The 23,640-nt window shown below is 34.5% G+C and overlaps 1 protein-coding gene across 1 annotated transcript in view; it reads right to left on the reverse strand.

The window, feature by feature from the left end:
• Positions 1-23,640, reverse strand: part of LOC129786068 (protein amalgam-like) — a 132,260-nt gene that overhangs the window by 66,533 nt on the left and 42,087 nt on the right. Inside the window, exon 3 of the mRNA XM_055820871.1 lies at positions 784-900. Coding sequence (XP_055676846.1) covers positions 784-900 — 117 coding nt within the window. The remainder of the gene's footprint in view (positions 1-783; positions 901-23,640) is intronic.

Consider the following 23,640-nt stretch of genomic DNA (forward strand, 5'->3'; position numbering starts at 1 on the left):
CTTTTCTTTCTGTCTATGAAAACAAATATATGAATAACCGCAATCATAAAAAAAAGAGTCTTTCAACTCCCAACCTATTCAGTTAAGGGTAGTTTTCTTTGAAAATTCTTTGAAAAACTAAATTACACTAATTTCTTTCAACATTGTTTTCAATTTAACAAGCAAGATCCACGTGCATGGGGATTCAAAGTGAGACTCTTTTAGTAACCTATCTACTTCGCAATAACAGAGGCATCAAAAACAACCAAATGTGAAAAGAAAAAGACTAAAATGTTTATGTACTCTTGACATTTTTGCCATTTCTTTTGTGTAAAATGTAATCTCATTGACGTGGAAAAGTAGATATTTTCAATCATCGTTCCCCCTATCCTTCTTTTTTCTCTTATTTTTCCGATAAGACAATGACAACCCCCTGAAGAGTGCAAAAATGTGTCTGGTATTGAAATGCATGAGTATCTCCTTCACATAAGATGACAACGCAATAAAATATCCAAGAATATTGATTTTTAAATATTTTCCCTCACAAGATCCTGTGACACCCCCTATACTGTCTCTGTGGAGTAGGAAATTTAGTTTGGGGGTGGGTTTGGGTGTATGAGAGCTTTTCTTTTGGAGAACGAGCTCCTCTCTCTATATGTAACACAATGTTCTTTCTTCATTCTCGTGTGTGCTGACAAGATAGATAACGAGAAGGAACTTTTTGATATTTCCACGAAAAGAAGGCTTTTCGAAAAGTTATCAGTTGCAGGGGATGAGGGAAGGGATTTATCGAGTGGTACTCACCCAAGTTTTCCACTTCGCATGGTAGCATAAGTGTGTCACCAACTACGGCCCTGTAGGTGTGTCCACGTGTTAAGAATCTGGGTGCTAGCGTTGATTGCGTGGGTTTGTTGTTGTTACCTGGTGGAAGAAACAAATTGGACAATTATTAGATTGACTCATCCCACATATTTATTGTTATCCCCATCCCACCATATACCCCCAAATACATATAATAATTAATTGATTAAGCGATGACAATGATTCCATGATTGGGAATCAAAGTTAATTTACTTTCCAATTACACCCAAAGAAATTCATGATAAAGCAGATAAGGGGGCAAAAAACAACTGCAGCATAAAAGTTATGTGATTATGGTGCTGTGGATAATGTGAAATTTATTGTGGGAACAATTTTGAAAATAGCGCCATAGAAGAGGACTTTAAGTGCGCGACTGCAAGAATGGGGGCAAATTTTTGGAAGATGTCGGATTATATTACGTCATAAATAACCATGGAAAGCCCTTTAAACTGACTTGGATGTTTTATGAATCATGAATATTCGCAAAACTTTTAAAATATTGTCCGAACGCCAATATTTCTTCTTGGCACATCATCCGCCGCACATTCAATGGTTTTCGGTTGTAGGTTTTTTTTTTTTAACTTTTTCTTATTATTTTTTAAAGCAAAAATCCATCATATAAAATCCAATAAAATCTTCTCAAGTGAAAAACGAAGAAAACTATTTGAAAATCTTCTTTCATTTCCTTTTTTGGTGAATCATATCTTGAGAGATGATTTGGTTATTTTTGCATGATTTCATGCAAAACTTCAGCGTAAAGGTTTAGATTTTTGGCATTTTTATTGAATTTTTATAATGTTTCACCTTCTTTTCTCGTTTGCGAAAAAATCATTGGAAATTCATGAATTTTCCACGTCAAATTTTCAATTCTGATGGCATTTTAACTCTTGGTAAAAATGACAAAATAATAAATTCACAAATAATTCACTTTAACCTCTGACTTAGTGTCTAATATTTAAAAAAAGACATCATAAATCTCTTAAAAATGCATAAAGGCCTTGGGATAAAATTATTTCCAAGCATAAATGGAATTCTTAATGCTTTCCCTCAATAGGCAACTCAATGAAGTATTTTTTACAATTCATAATTGCCAAAGTGCATAGATAGGAGGAACTGTAGAATGCTTTTCCTGAACTGTAGAAGTATTACAAAAAATTGGGATGTAGATCATAATTGTAGGAGGAGGGAGGGGAGTACTGCATGAGAATTGAGGACATTGAGGGTACTAGAGAGGACAAAATGGAGCGTTATGAATATGAAGAAGTAGCACTTGAATAATAATTGTTGAGTGGCGATGAGAAAAAAGCCTTCAAATGAATGGAAGCTTCATTGTGTCGGCTGTGTGAATGGGGCCATCGAAAAGGGTCTAAATGCTCATGTCTCCCCCACATTCGTATTCAATGTAAATTCGTGGGAGGCCAGAGAGGCGACTGAAAGAGGCACATCGGCAATTGGGTATCTCCAACAATTATTGCATTTGTTGAATGCCTAATTGAACCACATTTATTTGAATTTCATCATCTTCTCTTGACTCCTCCGCATTCACTTGATGTCCCTTTTATGTTGCCTCCGCTGTTGGGGAGCACGGAGGGGGTGAATGTACGCATTTCTCTTGATTTCTTTGACTTTTTTATTCCAATAAGGAATGTTTCCTTATATCACATTTTGTGCGGAAATTTAATTTCATCACCTCCGACATCTTTGACCTCCGCCCTTCGACTGATGGCACAAAGTACCCTAAATGGCAATTTTTGAGAATCAGATTCAGCCTGCCATTACACCAGGAAATACCTTTTGGCATGTTGCTTACCAAGCCAGAGCGTCTCTGGGTGAGCATGGTGGTGATGTTTTAGGGCACAAACCCAAAATCTTCATCCTCTCACACAGCTCTGCTATGGGCTTAATGAAGCAACATCCAAGATTTCTTTCATCTTGATGAGTTCATGTTTATGGTGATAGAGTGTATATAGGGGAAGCGAATGGGATATTAGTTTTTACGATTTTTTTTCTGCCTCTCCCCCATTCCCAAATAAATGTATTTCCGGCACAAACTTTCACCATCCACCCACACGCACAGACACCAAATAAAGCTGAAATTGGGATTCTTTTTTTTCTCTCTCTCCCTCCTTCACACCCAACAAAGCAAGTTTTTCAGGAGTTTTTCCCCGTATACACAGATGTGAGGTGAAATATGGGAAATTTTGCGGTGAAACTGAATTCATTCTCATTTTTTTTCTCCACTCATCCCCTATATTTTCACCCTCCCAATATCAAAAGTTATTCGTATTTGAGTTCATTTTTTTCTCACATTTAGAGAGAAGAAAAAAAAACTGCAGACCATTCAGTTGATGGGATAAAATAGAGAATCATAAAATTTTACGTTTCTTATACGTACAATGTATACATAACGAAATATAACAGATTATTATTGCTATGTATAAAATGGAAACTAATCATAGAGCCAGAAGAACTATTGAAATAAAATTTATTTATATTCCCATTTTCTTCTATGAATAATTTTGAGTTTGACAGAATGAAGAATTTTATGTCAATTTCTTCCTCAAATTCATTCAATTTGATCTCATAACTTAGAAGCTTTTCTTTATTCTCAATTTATTATTGAGTGATATAAAAGTTTATTTCAATGCATTTCAACTGTCAGAAAATTTTAAAATATGGCAAAAAGGTGAATTTGATGAATTGTTCTTATTTATAGGAATACTCTGCAGAAATATGTCATATGTTTATCAATTACTGCATTATGAAATTGATCATTTTATTAAGTGTAAAAATAGTTATTTGAAGCTATATTTTATTAAATTATATTTTTTTGTTTAATGAGATTTAAAAAAAAAATTAAATTTAACGATAAAATCTCATAATGATTCCTGTCTGAGTTGAAAAAATATTATTTAATCCTTATTATACTTTCATATTTTGTTTTTGAAAATATTAAAACAAAGCTTTTTCACTTCATTATACATAATAAAAAAATTATTTCCTTGTGTTTCTATAATACTTTCCCAATTGTAAATTCCATTTGTGTGGGTGAATTAAATAGGATTGGGTTGGTTTCGTATCTATTTAATTTTTGATAAAAAAAATAATGTAATAATCCAATGGAAATATTTATATTGCATAAAATATGATGAAAGCTTCAATATTACTATTTATATCGGAAATGGTGCTTTAAATGACACAATATAAAATTTTCCAGTGTCATGATATGTTGGGAAAAAAGAGAAGCCACATAATCGAATTTCATTATATTAATCGGCAATAATAAAAGATTATATAATGCAGTTGGAATTTCATTGAGGTATAAACTCAATTTTTATTTTAATACCTCTCATGATATTTTCGCCGCTTAAGCTTCTGATTGAGGAAAATTTACAAAAAAAAATTCTCTCATGACCAATAAATATACAAAAATAATCCACATTGAGGACATTGAGTCATTTTATTTTTATTTCTTTTTAAATCGGATGATGCTTTTTTTAAAATAAAGAATGGCTTAAATTGGATGAAAAAAGATAGACCGAATTTTAATTGAGATAGTGAGTTAATAATTTTAATTGCATAATAAAATTTAAAATGCTTGAATTTACTTTAAAAGAAACTGCAAAATTCGTTGAAATAAATTGTAAAGTTCCATAACAGTTTTGAAAATATAAAAAAAATTTAAAAGATATTTTTGGAATAAATAGAGTAGCAAAAATCCTTTAGTATGAAAGTATAATTAATTTTTTTTTACTTAAAAAGACTTCTACTGTGACTTCAATGTTAAAAGCCCTTTTATCTAGTAAACAATCAGAATGAAAATGGTACAAAAATGCCCTTAAAAAGCTCCTCAGTCCTCACCTACACATATATACAGACTGATGAGGTATGTATATTTGATACCTCCATATTATGAACAAAATGGCATGTCCAATAAACACTATGAAAATCTCCTCATTAGGATAAGAATGGCGCAATTTAAGGAATTGCTGCACGCTCTCCATTTTATATCTTCATTGCAGTGACGACGAAGATGCTGTTAGTATATAAGAAAACTATGCTATTTGAGCTAGCAAATGAGAGTGTGATTCATTCTGGCGAGGGGAGAATCTATTAAAGCAAAATGGGTAGAACACTAAGGGTATGTTTGGGTGGGGGTGGAGTTGAGACAAAAGACGCTAGAATAGCTAATTAATAGCACTCATTTGTATGGGCTCCTGCCCCCCCTGTGCCTTTGCCACCATTTTGCAAAGGCAATTGGCGAAGGAAAGTGGTACGCTATATGGGGACAGAGATGGAGGATTCTTGCTGTACCTCAATCGACAGCTCAGGGTGTAAAATTTATTTCCGACACTAACGATGTAAATTATGGGTGCAATTCATTTGATTTAGGTCCCGCTTCGGTAACGCCAAAGTCCTCCAATGTGACTTGTCTCCATGACTGCAATTTTGCAATGTTATGCGCCCCACATATGAGAAATTCAACGAAGAAGGAAACCCCCCCGCACAAATGACGGAGATGAGGGAATATTTGTGGCGCATGCATTTTCATCCCTTGCTCGTGTTTTGAGTGCAAAAGCTCCCGTACCGTCGTTTCAAGCTCATTTATAATTTTTATTCCATCTTGATGATGAAATATTGGCTCAAGATAGTGCTGAGAATGTTAGTCAAAAGCGCTATGCTACTTATATGTGCAATGAAATAGACAATTTCATAGATATGGCAAACGGGAAAAACCTTGAGGTGAAATCCCCCAAGAAAATCATTCTTCAACTCTTTCATCCAACCTCCCACCAAACTGTCAACATTCAGACTTAATAAAGCTCCTAGAGCGTCACATAAAAGATTTTACAGCATACCCCATACTGAAGCTTTTATCTTCAAATCATCGTCATCCACAGCGATTTTACTCGTGATTTGCAACGAAGGAGACACACGCAGGGGAGTGTCTTACTCTAAAATGGTTAGAAGTGGTGCACATCAAGTAGCTCAAATGGGGTCTATACAAAGTTATGCAGTAAAGGAGTTGAATGTTCCACTTTTAAGAAATTATTCACCTTCCTCATATCTTGGGAAGAAATTCTATTTGAAAGTCAGTAATTTTTTTATTATACTAATATCTGGGTTAATTTTAGAAAATAGAAATTAAAGAGTTAAATATTTGATCCCTTTTAGAAGAATTTTTGTGGGGGTGTCTCAATTTTCTATTTGTTACATATTTTATAACATTTTTTAAATGGTATAAATGGGGCAATAATTAGGAATATTATTCTTAATTTTTGAATATAATATATTAACTTTTTAGAATAATTACCAAAAAATGGTGTTCTCGATTGAAATTGATTGATGAAACGATTATCTCGTTATTTTTTTTAAAATTACGAGGATTTTTTTTTAAATATTCCAAAAAATGTTATAGAATATTCTCCACACTTAATTAAATACGTAATTTGTGTTTCTTTTTTAAATTGTATTTTCTACATTTTCACCCTCGGACTTTTCCAAATTATATGCATATTTTCAAACCAGAGACAAACTGCAACAAATACTGCAAATTTTCCATGCATACAACCTGAGTAAAAGTTCTTTAAAAGAGATAACCCGCAAAAGGAGCAAGTTTCTCAATTTCAACTTTATCCGATTAATTTGAGTATGGGGTGTGGAAATTGCAGAAAGGAAGTCATTCAGACATACGATGATGGGGGTGAATCCATTTGCCGAATGGGGGGAATTGGTGGTGGAACAATTGAGTGGCTGGTGTGGGAGGCCAGAGTGTGGGTGGTTTAGAAAATGAGGAGTAATAACAATGAAAATGCTAATTCACCGCATGAGATTCGAGAAGTGAAATTCATGATTTATTTGATGGGTGGAAAAGTGACTGCGTAATTGAATTAAAATAAAATGGCTATCAACATTGCCAATCGAATTGGTGTGACTGATAAAGTGCAATGCATTATTGTTCGATGTATTTACAGCAGCACCTCCACTCCATCGCCCCCACACTGCCACCCCCAAATGGTTGAATGGAGGGTGCCTCTTGATCTGTATTTCGTTGGATGAGGTGGTAAATATCTCAAACCCCATGAACTTTGTATGTTGCAGTGGAGCGCATAATGGCATTCCGTGTATATTTGATGAATATTTGCATTCTGCATGGGGTTGCCGAGGGGTCCATGGGGGTGGGTGTGTGGTGGTAAAGTTTCATTTGGATGCATCAAACCAGAGTGCATCATAGACATATGTAGCTGACATGTCAATTGATTGTTTATTCAACACATTACAGCCATGAATATTGATAGGATCTCTATGGTAAAATGAGCACCACCACCGGGTTGGATGCTGGGAGTTTCCAATATGTTAGGGATTTTGCCGCCAAAACCACCCCCATGCTCTGCCCGACCCACCAAGAAGTGGGTACATTGTGTCAAGGTGAGATGTGCAAGCATATAGGCGATGCTGCATAGGACGATGTGTGGTTATGCGAAGTGGCAAAAGGTATGATGTTGCGAGTATAGATTCTTCCCTTTTGCCTGATCAGGGTACCCCGTTCATGACCCAGCATCCCAGATGAACTTCTCCAGCTCACATGGGAATGCTTGACATTATGCGGTGAGAAGATTATAGGACCACAAACAGAAATCGTATTTGTCGAACATGCCTCTATTCATCTAGATATTCATTCACCCCTCCGGTACTCCACCTGACTGACCCATACTGACTGCTCATATCGTATTTTGGGGTTTTGAGTTAATTAAAACGTACCGAAGTAGCATCCATTTGTTCCAATCACATTATTCATACGAAGCACTAATTGAACATTATTGGATATTACCAATAGCATTGCATTCCGAACAAGAATTTATACTGGCTGAATTTTGCTCAAAGTACAGGATAATAGTCTATTTATAGGATTATACTTTGTTTTTATTTTTTATTATAAGAAAATTGTTTAACCAACAAATTGCTTTTAATAAATAATATTTCTAAATAAATCTTCGAGATGTAGGTGAAGCAATATAATCTGCCTTGAAGTATCCAATCGTGTTCTATAAATTATTAATTTTAATGTACATTTACTGTGTGACCACGAAAACCAAACATTATTTGATTAAATCAATACCAAATTAAAATTAATCATAATACCTAACTAATTATATTAAACATTTAAGTGGTTTTGTTATGTTGGTTTATTAATTTAAACCTATCCCCAAACTAACAAACCACAAGAGATATTCTTAGAATTTCAATTATAAATTTGCGGAATTTTTCCATTGAAAAAAAAATCATTAAAAATAAAACAAAAAAAAATGGCCATTCAATTTCATCAATGAAAATCTCGTATTGCTCTTCACATAGATGATTAAAAACGAATCCAATAGATCCATAATAAACTTCAAAAGGAATACAATTTTAATAACTCTTGACAATATGAAAAAATAAATAAATAAAATACGTCAGTAATTAAAAAAAAACGTAAATATGTAATTAAATTCTCTGATGAATTGTAATGTGATCTTATGGTATTTAATAAATTATTAATTTGGATATCGTGTTGAAATATATCAAATAAAATACGTGGCTCTCAATTTTTCTCATTTATTTTAATTATCATTACATCCAATTTATTTTTTTATTCAATTCTCTTTAATGAACTTGCAAATAATTGATTTTAGCAGTAAAAGTATTTTCTACTTGATATTTTTTTTAATGAGTTTGTCCACTTTTTCTTCAATTCTATATCAACATTTTATGCAAATTGACATGTTGAATTGATCAAAAGTATGTCAATATAATAAGTAAATTGATAATATGCACAGAAAGTGATGTTTTATATAAGAATAAATAGCATTGAATAACGGTAAAGAGTGTTTAGCTTATATAGGTAGCTATTTAATGACTTTTCTTCAAAAAATATATGATCAGAGACATGCTGTAAAAGAAACATAAGAAAAAAAAAACATAAATTCAGGACTATAGCTCGAGAATACATAAAGATATTTTTTTTAATTTGAAAAATATAAAAATTCATCTTTTTTACAAAAATTTCCTTCCACACCAGAGAACAAAATGTATTATATTTCAGCATTGTAGATCGATATTTGGAGTTTCTCTATGAAATACGACAAGATTTCAACATCGGGGTGGAGGTGCTTTGGGAGGGGGTGGAAATGGGGGTGAAAAGTTAAAAAAAAAAACTTAAATTTAGTGTCATTTTTCACAAGAATGAACATCATACTTCACCACTCCACTCATTCTGGGTACGAGGTTGCTCACCCCATGTGACTTTTCTACTATATGGGGGTGGGTGGGCTCTTGAATGTGTCACATGCATGTGGGGAGGGTATTCGATTTGTTTGCCTTTCCCGGGGAGAAAACTGAGGTGGGGACGTCAGATGAAGGTATGGGGGCGGGTTAAAAATGTTGGAGGAATTCAAAATCAGAGAAACAATCCCCGGGCCACGTAAGGTGGATGATGAAGATGTCTAAAGAGACACTTTTGTGACTTTTCACCACCGACACCCCTTTTCACGTGGAGCGCTCCAATATTGACTCCTCACAGATGTTACATATTATAGTTTTTCTCTGTCTTTTGTCGCTTTCTCATCCATTCCACGCTCTCATTCTGCCATTGAGTTTTCAACCTCCCTCTCCCCCCTCTCCCCCCAAAAGGGTGTCGTCGTCTCGTCGTGAATCCTCTCTCCTCACTTGCTTCCACTCATCCCCACGTATATTATATGCTCCAACATAAAATAGAAATTTATCAAGTCTGATTCTAGTGTTGATACTGCAGATATTACAGCAGATGGTTGTTTTCCAAACAGAAATCTCGAAAAGCTTTCCCTGAGACATGAGAAAATATTTTAAATTATAAATTGTAGAAATAAGTTTTTATTTCACATTTTGTACTTGAGTCTTTACGGATAGGGACAAAGTCATTCTTGGTAGCTAAAATAAGAAGAGGATACAACTATAATGCCACAACTCTAACTTTAACCTATTGCCGCAGGAATCTCAATGGAATTGGCACATCTATCAATCAGAAATGGATTTTTATTCCACTCTATTTTGATATGTGTTGACTTTAAGCATTTGGGAATTCAAAATCAGAGCTGCAGCATAATTTTTAGAAGGAAAAACGACATGAGAGATCAACTAGGGCATCAATAAATCAAATCTAAATTTAAATTTTATACCTTTTAACAAAGTTTTATAGTACAAACCATTTTTAAAAATAGATTAAATCAATAGACTAGATCACTCGAGAATATTCTAAATATAAGTCACAATTTCTAAAAGAATTAACAAAAGAAAGAAAAAAATCATTAGAATGTTTTTAAAATTAATTTTAAGCATTTTGAGGAATTTTCTTCTTTAAATCAATGAAACAAGTTTGAGGATAACAATATTAAAGACAAATATATTATGATTTCGTAATTTTTAAAATAGTTTATATTCTATTGACGTTCATGGATCGATTTCAATCCCTTTAGAGCAACTTTTAACTCGATATTGAATTTGTTATAAAAATTGATGTGAAATAAGAGAGGTTGAAGAGCTTTTCTCAGCCAAAAGCTCTTCAGGAAGCCATCCGTTTAACTTTGAGAATGGATCTTTATCACAGAAAGCAAACAAATCCACTCTCAGATTCTCAGAATTTCCATCCATTGTACTAAGGTGGACTTTTATCTATGCCTTTAATATATAAATTATTATTATTTTATATCAAAAATAAGAAAAGAATTTATTGAGGAATACAAATAAAACTTTTCGAAAAATCAATTGTGTCCCTTTTTCGTCACGAATCCTCATCAAAGCTCGTGCTTCTCTTTCGTGCCCAATCTTACCTTTTCCGCCATAGAGACTGAGAGAAGTAAATATTGAATCTAGCCATGTACACTGAACTTTCTTCTCATCGGCTACACACCCACCCCCACTTCAGTGCTCTTCCACACAGAAATATTTTAGCCAAACTTCCAGCCGTTCATTCACTTCAGGGGCTCTTCCATCATGTCACGTTGGGCTTCGAAAGATTTCTATTTTTTCCACCGTTCTCCATTCCATTTCCCTCCCAAAGCTCACCCATTTCATTTTCAAACAAACCTCCGGTTGTAGTTAATTCCATGGAATATCATCCTCTTTTCTTCCCATATATATTTTGCTCGATTTGCTATATGATACGTACTTCCTCACAGTTGCGGAAGGCAAAAAAAAAATTCTGGGAGAAGAAGGGTTCACCAGAAATCCACAGGCACACATTCCTTCATCATGAACATGTAGCGTTCACATGATTTTTCCATTCTGCAAAATTTTTCCCAGCACCACTTTTTCCGCTTCAATCGATATTTTGCGGATGAGTTAGTGGCCCAAATTCCGGGAGCTTTGATACTCCTTCCGCCTCTTCCGTCCGCAAATATACATCCAAGTTTTGGAGTTGCAAAAAAAAGTAGCTAAAAAGTCCTCTTTTTTCACACTTTTCATATTTTATTGATGTTCCACAATAGCTCTGTTTTATTCTTTCAATTCGATTCCCATCATAAATTCATGGCAATTGCCAATTTATTCAATTCATTTTCAATTTTTCTACTCTTACACCACTTTTGCAGGGAGTGTGTTGTGCAACTTTTGCTGTCAAGTACTTTCAATTGAATGAAATAAATTTTGAATTGCTGATAAAAATAAACGTGAATGCTAAATTAAGGAATGATTTGAATTTTCGAATTCATTGAGATAAAAGACAAAGGGGGAAAGAGAGGGAAAACACCATGAAGAAAATGGTCATGCGATGGAGACGAAATTCCCCTGGTGATAAGATCATTGTATACTGTCAACAATTCCTAAAGTTTCTTGCTATTTGATCCTGTACGATATCCCCTTGAATTTGCTGATTGTGAAGGTTTCAGGAGTAGGACGAGTAGGACGATGTGGAGTATGTCCTGTGTTGGGGGCAAAGTCAAGAAAGAAATACGAGAAAAATTGTGGATCTCATGTAAACCTCTCAATGTCTCCAGAGATTGGTCAGCCCATGGGATTTCTACTTTTCCTCTTTATATTTTAAACAATAAACTAAGGCATCAAGCTCGACACAGTGTGGAGAGGGCGTGTGACGGGAAAAGTTACCCAATTTTCCACTTCAATTTGCAACTGAATTTCGCCAGCACTGAGAGCGAAAAACACATGAAATTCCTGAATGAAATTTCAAAAATAAATAAATATGTGAAAATATAATTAATTAGTTTTATGTATAAAATTTAATTTGTAAATGCAAAGTAGATAAACATATTTTGAATTTGTTTTTTTATAGTTCATAAATTCATTCCACTGCATTGAAATTAAAATAACATTTGTGAAAGATCAAATATTATTATATAATATTTCAATTAATTATAGGTAGTGAATAAATTCATTTTTTAGTTAATGTTTTATAAATATATATAATTAAATTAAAATAAATTCTGATTTTTCAAATGAAAATTTACAAAAAATATTTGTTATTGAATTATTTTGGTTTAAATTTTTGTTAATATTTAATATTTTTTGCAAGCTTTTAGAAAAAATAGTGTTATCCCTAGAGTTTTCTGTTATATATCATCACTATAATTTTTTTTAAATTATAGAATTATTTTTGAGCATTAAAGTAAATAAAAATATTTCTCGGAAACGTTTTAAAGTATTAAAAAACAAACATTTCTTTTGCAGAAAAGAATCATTTCCCCCTTCTTTTTTTTCCATTAGGAAAGAATGAAAGGGAAGAATAACAATTTTCAAGAGTTTTTCACTCTTCTCTTTAATTTTAAAAACGATTTTTTCAGTGACAATAGAAGTGTGAGGGTGGATGTGTGGGGAAACATATCTATTCGTTCACTTTCGATTGCCAGGCAGCCCCCAAATTGACCATAAATATGTGCGGGGAGAAAGTATATGTGTAATCGGGGGACAAAAGCCTCGAGGCTTCGTGATGAATGGTGTCTCCCTTAAAGTTGGTCTTCTTGCAAAATCTGCTGGTCCATCTGAATCAAATTGGCACACCCACACCCACACACATTGTATATTGGGAATTCTTTTCACACCGAAGAGAGCGGAAGGAAACGGTGGACACCGGCTAAATCGAATCGATTCCATCACGTTTGTGGCCTTTTGAAGGGGCTGCCATCCCCCATCCCGGCAAAGCCATTGACTTTCAGCATGGAAAAGTTTCAGTCGAGTGGTTGGTGGTGTATAACGTAAAATATGGCGAATCAAGACACTTTCCTCACTTTGGATTTTCAACACAAGCACACACACACACGCTCAAACACCCACAACCCCATCCCCCGGGGGAGTGCCAGCATTTCGGGGTGAATTGAAATTCAATTTCAGTGGAAGAAGGATAAAGTAGAAGGAGACACAGCGTGGGGTTCATATGAGATTTCGAGAAAAGCCTCGAGAGTTTGATGATATGATTGAAAAGTGTATTACCGTGATTCTCCTCTTTCCTTACTCTTTCTCTCTTATATACCAAAAGTATGGGGTAGTTTTCTGTAAATTATACACATTTCCCTTTGATTTTTCTCTCAAGCTTTCAACATTGAGCGCGCGCGAGCTTTCTCCGTGTGTGCAATGCAAACTGTGAGAAAATCACCGAAAATCGATAAGGTTTTCATGAAAAGTGTGATTGAAATGCAAACTCACGAAAATTCACAAAAGGGGATGGGGGATTATTGCTTGCGAAAAACCAGCACGTGTTTCCACAAAAGCGTGCCAACAAGAATTCTTGTGGATGCGATTTCATGAAAAAAAAGAAGAAAAAGAAGCTTTTTTTTTCCATACCCAGCACACATACATACTTCTTGTCTCTGAATGATGCCAATTCACGCTGAAGAGAATCCTATTTGTTTATTTCCACCGTCCCATTTAGTAGAAGCTTTTCTTTTCACAAAACGTTAAAGACCCATAAGAAGTGTGGTGTAAATACAGCAGAATAAATTATTTATTCTACTTACGAAACACAAAGGGAAAAGCAAACTGCTTTTAATTCCTATTTATTTTGTCCGCTTATGACAATAATGGGCGAGAGGAAACTACTTACTAATTAATAAGAATATAGTTCCACAAAGCATTTAATTTTCTCGATTTTTCCTGGTCACAAGGTGGAAAGTTAATCATCTTATTTGAATTCAGGAACCTACCAAAGCATTTTTCATATTTATCTTTCTTCGGTGGATAAAATTTTATTGAAAATTTAATAAATTAATTACGTTTTGTCCTCTAAAATTCCGACAAAGATAAAGGTATTATGCATGTGATATAAAAAGTTCTAATTGTAAAAAAAATACCTAATAAAATATTTCAAAACTATTTTCACTATTTGTTCTCTATTTATTACCTACATTGCTATTTTACTTTATACATTGATGAATTCTCTTGTAGTCGAAATTTTCGAATATTTTATCCGCTTATAAAAATATTGAACATATGTAATTCAAAAGATAACATATAGTGGATTTTTTATCGGTTATAAAATGAACTTTTTACTGTTCAAATAGACTGGAGAGCTTTTGGATTTTTTTTGGTAAAAAATGTTGAATTACACACACAAATAAAAATAAAAAAGCACAAAGCAATCGTAAAATTTCCCTGAAAATATGATGGAAAATAACTAGGAGGAAATTCTTGTTAATTTTGGGCAGTAAAATGTGGATTTTGGTCAATAGAGAATTTTTTTTGGATAATCCAGCATAATTTTCCTTTAATCAGTAAATATTACATTTTTTTAAAAAAATAATATTGGCTTCAATAGGTACATATGTTTTCAATACGGTTTATTGAAAGCTCTATCGACTTTTTTTCTATCAAAAAAATCTTAATTTTCTATTAACCAAAAAAAAAACAATAAGAATTCCCCTTGAATATTGTAGAAAAAGAGAAAGTGAATGTACGTACACACAGGCTAATATTTGTCGATTAAGCTTTCTTTCTCGAGGCAAAAAAAATCTTGCTTAATATTCAAGTGAAGAATTGCGGAAAACTTTTCCCGTATTATGTACGTGTGGTATGTAGGTATATTTCTTTGTGGTATTTCCATCATAACACAATAAATTCATCATTTTTCCACTGATTGCATTACTCACATCACGGATTTTGAACGTGCATCGTTTTGGGAGATTCGCCATTGATTTATTTCTCTCCTCAGCGCCTACGCAAAAAAGTTGCCTCGTCAAATCTACGATAACCCAACGTTTGAGCCAAACGCTGAATCCCAATTTTCCGGGGATATCCACCCTCAGGGGGAGGCGAGTGGCAAAAATGGGCGCTGGATGGTGTGTGTGGCAAGGGCTGATCGATGGTGGCTTTACAGAGCTGAAAAGACAAAAGCTCTGGGGGCCCTATCAGGGAGCTTTTCCCACGTATATGGCATACAAACATAATGCAAAAGTGAATGATGATAGCGCGACGAGGCCACGTCACTTGGTTTCTGTGGTTCCACATTCCAAAGCCACCAATTGTGGCATTCCTTCAATTGCTCATGTGGCTTTCTACGGAGCATATATATGGGGATGATGGCGGGGGGTATTATTTCATTTCTGTTTAGCACTGTGTGTAGGAAAATTCCCGCATCCCCCCATACTTCTGCAATTGAAAGTTCTTTGGAATCGTGTCTATTGGATTTCTCTTGGCAGTTTATTGGTAAAAGATGGGGCAAGTTGGAATTTAACAAGGAGCTCTCCGCATTTTAGACCTCAAGTAATTGTCTTTGGAAATCCGAAGAACATTATGGGGTTTGGATCACTTGTGTTGGTATAATTTCTCTCTGAGGTTTCTCTCTTCTTCAATCAATTGCATTTGAAGACAATGTTCTTACCCCCCGTCCAGATTCCATCTTCGAACGTTCAATTACTAACGGTTGGTGCATTTGAATTGTATATAATGAATAAATCACCGCAAAGCATAATGTCACGTGCATTATATGCAAATTAGCAAAAGGGGTTATTTGCAATAGGAGCACCGGAAGAAGAGGGATTGTATACATTATGTAGGTACATATACTTGTGGAGAAATCCCTCGATTTCAATTGACCCAAATTTATGCCAAAGAACATGGGAATATCCATCCAAAGCCTAATCCATAACACTATCCATCCAATCTGGAGACAATTTATCCCAGATTGGGCCATTTACTTTAGCCCTCACCACCTTCAGCATGGATTTTAATGGAATATTTCTACCTCGCCAGAAGGGGTGGGTGTGTGTGAGTGTGTGAGGTCCCCCATGGGATGGGGTTGAACACAAGTCCACTCTTGTATGCTCTACCCATATTTTGTGTGACAATATGACAAGGCGACACACCGTGGGGTTTTGGTATGATATTGAATAGAGACCGCACCAAGGGGATTCCTCTGAGGCAAATAATCACACACCAGCATAATGCTGAAAGCGTGTCAAAATATCCTGAAATCGTAAAAATCTCCTTTTGTCGTAAATTGAGGAACGTGGAGGCAAGAAAAAAGGCGGACAGGACTGAAGATGGCAAAGATAAAAAAAAGTGAAGGAAATAAAATTCAAAATACCCAATCGATTTGACCTAAATTCAAGTCAAAAAGCTTTTCAATGGCGACACACTTTGCTTCTTATGCAAAAAAATCACCCAAGCATGTTGGAGAGATTTGCCATGCCACAATATATGCACGCTATTGATCGTGTTAAATTTTATACATTGTTTTAGTTTTTGCGGTAAGTTGAGAATTTATAGCATCATACAACGCTACATATTTTAATCCAACCTGGGAAAGTTTTAAAGTCTCAAAGGAAGCAAGTTGTTGCTTTGAAAGTATTTCTTTTTTTTTCCTTCTTTTAGTAATTATTGTAATTAGAACTCAAAAGCTAATCAGGAGCTTTTTTTTAAATAAAACCTTAAAGAATTTTGTTGTAGGTAAAATTTCCAAGAATTTTCTCAGCAACCAATATTATGTATTTTTTTTGAAATCCCCTTTCATTTGGAATGTGTAAATAAGTTAAGAATGAATTTTAATTAAAGCTCAATTTAAAGCTCAATTTCATGCCTCTTATTTCTATTTATCATCTTGGCAGGATTTTCGTTGCAGAGTTCCAAAGCATCGCGTTATTTGTCTCAACTGCCACACTCCTTTCCACCTCTAACCCTCACACCCATCCTCTCGCACCCCAAACCAGTATGTCCTGATTATCGCAAGAAGGCAAATTCATAGGCGGGCTCTGGCACGCAAAACATGGGGGCATTAATTGGCGCATAATTCTCATTGGATTACGTCAAGCAAACATGCGTTTTCTAATGTAATAAATTGGCATCACGAGAAGTGGATTTCGGAGCACAAGAGAGAGCCTGGAAATCTGCCTCATGTTGTCCCTGACAACAAAACCCCCCTTTTCTAGAAATAATACCCCCACAGTGTTTAGCGTGAATGAATATGCTGCCGCCTTAAGTAATGATGAAATTAAGAAAGTACTCCGTTTGGGCTTTTGACGAATTAATTCCAATCCAGCTGTTCTTTTCTCCACACATACACATTGCTCACATCATGCTTATACACACTCTATGGGATCATGTCGTAGCACTCCAGGATGTCGCATATAGGTGTTTATGTAGTTTATGTTTTCCTCAATATATAATTTGGGGATATATTCTTGCTTGTTTGGAGATGTGCTCCTTCATACATAATAGGCTTCTCCCCATGTTTCTATGGGATTTAATGGATTAAATCCAATAACTTTAAGTGAGCGAACACGATATGAATTTTAATTATGGTCTAAACACTAAATCATTATTGATTTAATTTGACAGAATTGAGACTCAAATACCGCACTCGGACATTAATCAATTCACCAGCACAAACTCAATGATTTTTATCTTATTTTTCTATGCAAATTTTTCTTCTTGTTATTAAAAAAAAGTCTTGAGAATTGGAACATTGAATTTCAATATGCACCGGTATGTTTTGAAATGTATATAGGCCAGGATATAGGCTAAACAAAAATAGAAAGGGATGGTGGTCGTGTGTTGGTTTATTATAAAAAATTAATCTTTTTTCTAAATCCAATATAGTTGGGAGGCATGTGAGATTTTCCGGTGCATATAATATGCAACATATGCAGGAAGGAATATTTCCAACTGAATGGAAAATGTTTGATGGTGGAAAGTTTGATCGTATATGTGGGAGTTTTGCCACAAACTCACCACCTCCCCCCAAAACTCCACCCAATGGTTCAACCCACTTTTAACCATACAGCATTTTCTCTGGCATATCCTTCTCCCCGCAATTTCCATATATTTTAATTCAATTTTCTTCGAACTTTGTGCACTTTGGCTTCATGGAATTTGGATAATTTCATATGAAATTGAAGCTCAATGAGGAGAGAGAAAATGAATCACAGAACCATGCATAGTGAGATGAAGGGAGAAAATGCATTTTGACAGAGAGAGAGAGAATTTTCCAACTTATACAAATTCATTTTCCGACAAAATAACCCCCAATCCTCTTTCTAAATTCATTCAATAGCAAATGTTGGCCGGAGAATCGCGATTTAATGCTCTCACAAAATTACATTCCCTTGCTAAATCCACTGCGAAATGTTTGCATGTTATTACGATAAATTTCACAAAGAGTCACCCATATATGGGACAAAAATGCCCATGAAAATGTCCATGAAAATGCCCATTCAATGCCAAATGACTTTCCCATGGGGGTGTAATTATGTCGTTAATTGCCAAAATGATGCATCAGTTAACAATTGACGAGGCACATGCTGTATTGGGGTTATGTTGCGGGTGAATCAGGGGAGGTGGTTGTGTTTTATGACAACCTCAACCAGACACCATCTCATCGGGGAGACGTCGTAAAAGTTGCCCACATTAATTGTGGGACAAAGAAACTTTAGGACTCGCTGCTTTAGGATGCCTTTAAAAGTCATCCTAATGAAAAGATATATCCTTAAGCGTTGCACATATTCCACGATGAATAAGCCAAAAGATTTATTAAGGTCGATAGGATTATAAAAGCACATCTTTCTCCGTGCTGCATAAATCTAATGAATAAACTTTGGGAATAAATTAATTCAATTTATTAATTTTCTTTCAAAATTAAATTTCTCTTTTAGTCTTACAAATTAGCTGGAAGTTCCATTGAAGACAGTGGAGGCGCCTGGTTGTATTGGCATTAGATTTCCTTAGGAAAAAGTTAGGGGTGTGATGGTGAAATTCTATTCTAATTTAAAAACAAATTTTCAATCATTATATTTATGCTATTTTAATTCATCGAGATGGAGGCGCCCGGTGATGACTAGACGTCTCCATTTATTTTCAAAATTAACTAAAATTTCAACCTTAACCCTATTTTTCAGCACAGTAATAAAATTGAAAAATATGTCTCTGTTTGAATTCCTTCTAGTTAACAGAAAATGTAAAAACCTCTTTTTTTAATAAGATAAAATATGAATCCTTCTAATAAATTCTCAATGCGAATGTCATAATCACATGCATGTAATGCAATTTGCATTTTAATAGGAAATAACACCGTGCAAATCGCTCTTCGATGTAATATTAGTGGATCCCACACCTCTTTAGACATGGGGAGGAAAATCCTTCACTACAATTTTGGCGAGCATTCTGACGCTGTAGTTTCGCATGAAACGCGGTTTGGGAGTCGCGTTAGATTGCGCCATAATGTGCGGTGTTTGGCGCGCGCTCGTGACACCCCAGAATACAATGCACATAATGAATGGGCTTATGCAAGCAAAAGGGGTGCGAGGTTCGAGGCCTTCGCCGCATACCACCCACTTCAATGATGCTTAGCAGATGCTGCCAGTCAGTGACAAAGAGCGTTGGAATGTGATGAACATGCCGCGTACACACACTATTGGACCCAAACAACAAACAGTGAGCCGCTTTGAATATATTTCCGGGATATTGGATGTGAGTGGCGTGTCACGGGTTTAGTCCAGGAAATCCCCGATCCTACCCCATGCTGAAGTATGACTACATTCGAGAGCTTCGCATGTTCAAAATTCTCACGCTTCCTCTCTCTCTCTAAAAACATATAGATAAAGCATATAGATTTTAATTCAATTCTCGGTACATTTCTCTCGAATAAAATCTTCCGCCCACAGGAGGCAAAAAAAAAGGATCAACGGTATGATATCACAAAATTGAAAATATTATTTAGTTTATTGACACAATAGTGGAAGAATCAAAAAATACCTCATACCTGTGACCAATATTGAATCAAAGTTTAAATATAAATATATCAATAATCCTTTTGCAAATATTTGATGTGGATGAGGAGCATATTCAATGCTAGATGGGTAATCAATTTTATTTGTTTTTTCAAGCTCTTTATAATTATATATTATTTGCTCGATCCTCTCCCCTATATTTTTCCCCAAAAAAGTAGGTAAAGGGTTTGTATCTCTTCATTAATATTGTAAATGCTTCGGTAATTAACCTTTCCGCTGAGTTCTCGTAAATAATGGACAGGATGTAGAAGAAATTAATTGAATAAATTAATGGTAAAAACGTTCGACATAATGTATAAAAATTTACAGCAAAAAAAAATTACTCGTATTGATCAGTCATTTCAATTTAAATTCAACATATTTAATCTCCTTATATAAATTAGAGTTTAATATTGTTCTACCCTTGACGTTTTTATTCGAATTTGTTTCACTCCTTCATCAGGTGTTGAATAATATCAGAAAGAAAAGTAATTTAAGGAAGTACATACCGTCCATTGGGATAATTGGCAGATTCCAAAGCATTAAAAAGGTACTCACCTAAAAACAGAAAAGAGAAAATATATTTAATTTATATTGTTTTGAAAAAATGTTCTATAAAATAGTTTTATGCAATTTTCTCCAAACTTCTGACCAATCATGGAACAGAATTAATTAGTTTTTCTTCTCGCAAGCTTCCCCTATAGTAGTTCATCAATAAACCATATTTTTTGTGGCAAGTGCAATCAATACAGGAAGTTGTGGCTATATAAAAGTAGCAAGAGCCCTATAGAAGCACTCATCTCGTATTGATTTGGAAAATGGTTTGAAAAGAAATACAAGGATTGAATTGTTGACAAAGTGGCTTTCCATTTAAATCCCCCGGATATTTAGGGTGGTTTTTTGACTTTGTGAGATTTTTCTGTGTGTGCCGGCAGGAAAAAAAAGCCAGGAGCGGCAACACTGAAAGGGTGTTACAGAAATGGACATAAATCCCAAAATCTCTAGGGCTGAAAACGGGGGAGAGTAAAAACAGCGAGGTACATATTTGCACTCATGAGGTGGAGGAGACACAAAATGATGGTTTTGCTTTCCTTCTGAAGTTTTAATATATATAACATCCCGCTGACGTGTGTGATGAATCGATAATATTGTATGCGTTGTGTTCACAATAAAGGGAAGAAAACATGAAACTTGTAATTAATGTCGATTTAGGGATGGGACGTATAAATTGGGTTGGGTGGTTGTAATCCATGGAGATAGAGTATTGGAGGGAACTACAATATGCTTAATAAATAAATGATCCTGTCGTATGAACATGCTTCTAGCAAATTATTAGTTTTCATGCTTCGATTTATTGAATAAGCATTGATTTTTGTTTTAATTTAATTAATAAATTTTATGGCATTTTGACATTTTTGAATATTTTGTTTTAAAATTGTCTGACTTTTTCTTCCTAGTTTTGTTTAGTCATTATATAAATTTTCATTTGATGTTTCGGTTTATTTTATAGGATCTTCCTCAGGTTATCAAATCATTTAAAAAAAATCTTTGCAAAACAAAATTATTACAGAACAAGAAAATTTATTGACTTTTTCCTCTTATATAGTTTACCACAAATAAAAGAAAAACAAACTACTTTTTATTGTGTTTGTCTTTACATTTCTTTTATTTTCATTTCTTTAGTTTAACAAGCGACCCTTTCACTTTTATATTGGATTTTGCAAGAAAACTCTCTCTCTCTCTTTATCCACAAACTTCCTTTACTGAGAAAACCCTTCAAGAGTCTCTCGATGGTTTTTGGAGAATGATTTTCCCACCCCACCCACAAAGGAGATGCGGTGGCATCACATAAGCCCCTGAAAGTGAATGAAATAATACCCGCCGCCACTCATTCGACTTCCTGGTCGGGGAATCATAAATTAGAGCGATATGATAATAGATTGTGTCAAGATTTCCATTATATTGTTTTTGTATGGCCTCCAGTGCTCTGATTCGTTACGATGAAAATCGTCTCAATTGTGCCGCACAGCATTACGTACTTCTATATACGCTCAGTCAACATCGACAATGAGAAATTGGTGTATCTCACCCCCAACATCTATGAGCGGGTGGGGGGTTGACTTCGACAGTTATTATTTTTCTATTCATCCACCAAAAATTCAATACCCAATCTCCACCTACGTAATTCTTTCACCGCTATTGTTACAAGCTATCGAGAAGACTCATTCCCTTGAGAAGTCAGGGAAAAAAATGAACCCCAGCACGCTTGACTTTTTGCCACGTGGTGGGCGAGGTAGACTCGTGCACACGAGGGTGGGAAAGCATGCTCCACACGAGATCCTTCCTGTCCTCCCCCACACTTCATTTCAGCGCAGAGGCTTTTTTTCCCTCACCCAATCTCAATTTCACTCACAACAATAAAGTGGATTTTCTGGGAGAGATGAAAGAAAGTGTAGCATTTGTGTGAAATATTCTTATTAGAAGCCAATTGAAAGGAATTTATATTATATGTACTTGTACATAGTATATTGTGTGTTACATATAATTATGCTCCATGGGAGACGTTTACGCATAAAGGAATCTGGCTGTTATATACATTTCAATTTATATAATTAGGGGGCTCATATGAAAATATTTCTATGCCATTCATGATATTCTTTAGAAAAATTTATTTTAAATAAAATCAGACGTTGAACAAACGTTTGTTGAAGACATTTCCTTTTAGAAACTTATATATTAAAAGCTCTTTGAAAGGTTTAAGAATCTTAAGGTTTAAGAATTTTAATCCACAGTGGAGGCGCCTGGTCGACACCTGGGGCCTCCTCATATCAATTGGTTATATTAATTTTTCATTTTTGCAGTTGTAATTGGAAATATTTCAATTTGTTTAAATATGTGTGTTAATTAGGAATTAAAATTTTATATTAATTTAATAATTAAATTGAATAATAATTATTAAATCATTTATAACTGGGTTAAATAAAAAATACCAACGCAGAAAATATTTTTGATATTTTTTTCAAAATTATTGTATGTTTGTGATTGGAAAAGTTTTCAGGAAAATTTAATTTTTCCTAGAGCTCCCAAATCTCTATTTAGATCAATTGAGATCTCAATTAACAGATGGAGTATTTTTATTGGATTTAGCGAAAACCAATAATATCTTTTTTTATAACCATAAAACAAAAAAAAATAGATTTGAGGAGATCAATTTTAAGAGAAAAATGTGATTTAATAAAAGAGAAAATTTTATTTTAAAGATTGAATCATTTTTCAAAACAAAACTTCTGCAGAGTCTTGCGACATTTAAAATATCTTCCATAAAATCCATCCCCTTCTAAACTGATGGTATTCCTTTTGTCGTGCGAGATTGAAAACAACTTTTATACAAATTCCCTCCTTCAGTATGGATCAGATAGGGATTTCTCGTTGTATTCTCAGAGAAAGCTCTTATGTGGGGGAGTCGAATTGTCGGGAGGACGTTCCTCTTTTTTCCAATGGGCTCTCCTACAGGCATTTGGTGGGGAATCATCCTGCAATTATCATTATCAGCAGGGACACAAAATCCCTCCAATGCGTT

The sequence above is a fragment of the Lutzomyia longipalpis genome, chromosome 1 (assembly GCF_024334085.1).
Source record: "Lutzomyia longipalpis isolate SR_M1_2022 chromosome 1, ASM2433408v1".
Classification (NCBI taxonomy): Eukaryota; Metazoa; Arthropoda; class Insecta; order Diptera; family Psychodidae; genus Lutzomyia; species Lutzomyia longipalpis.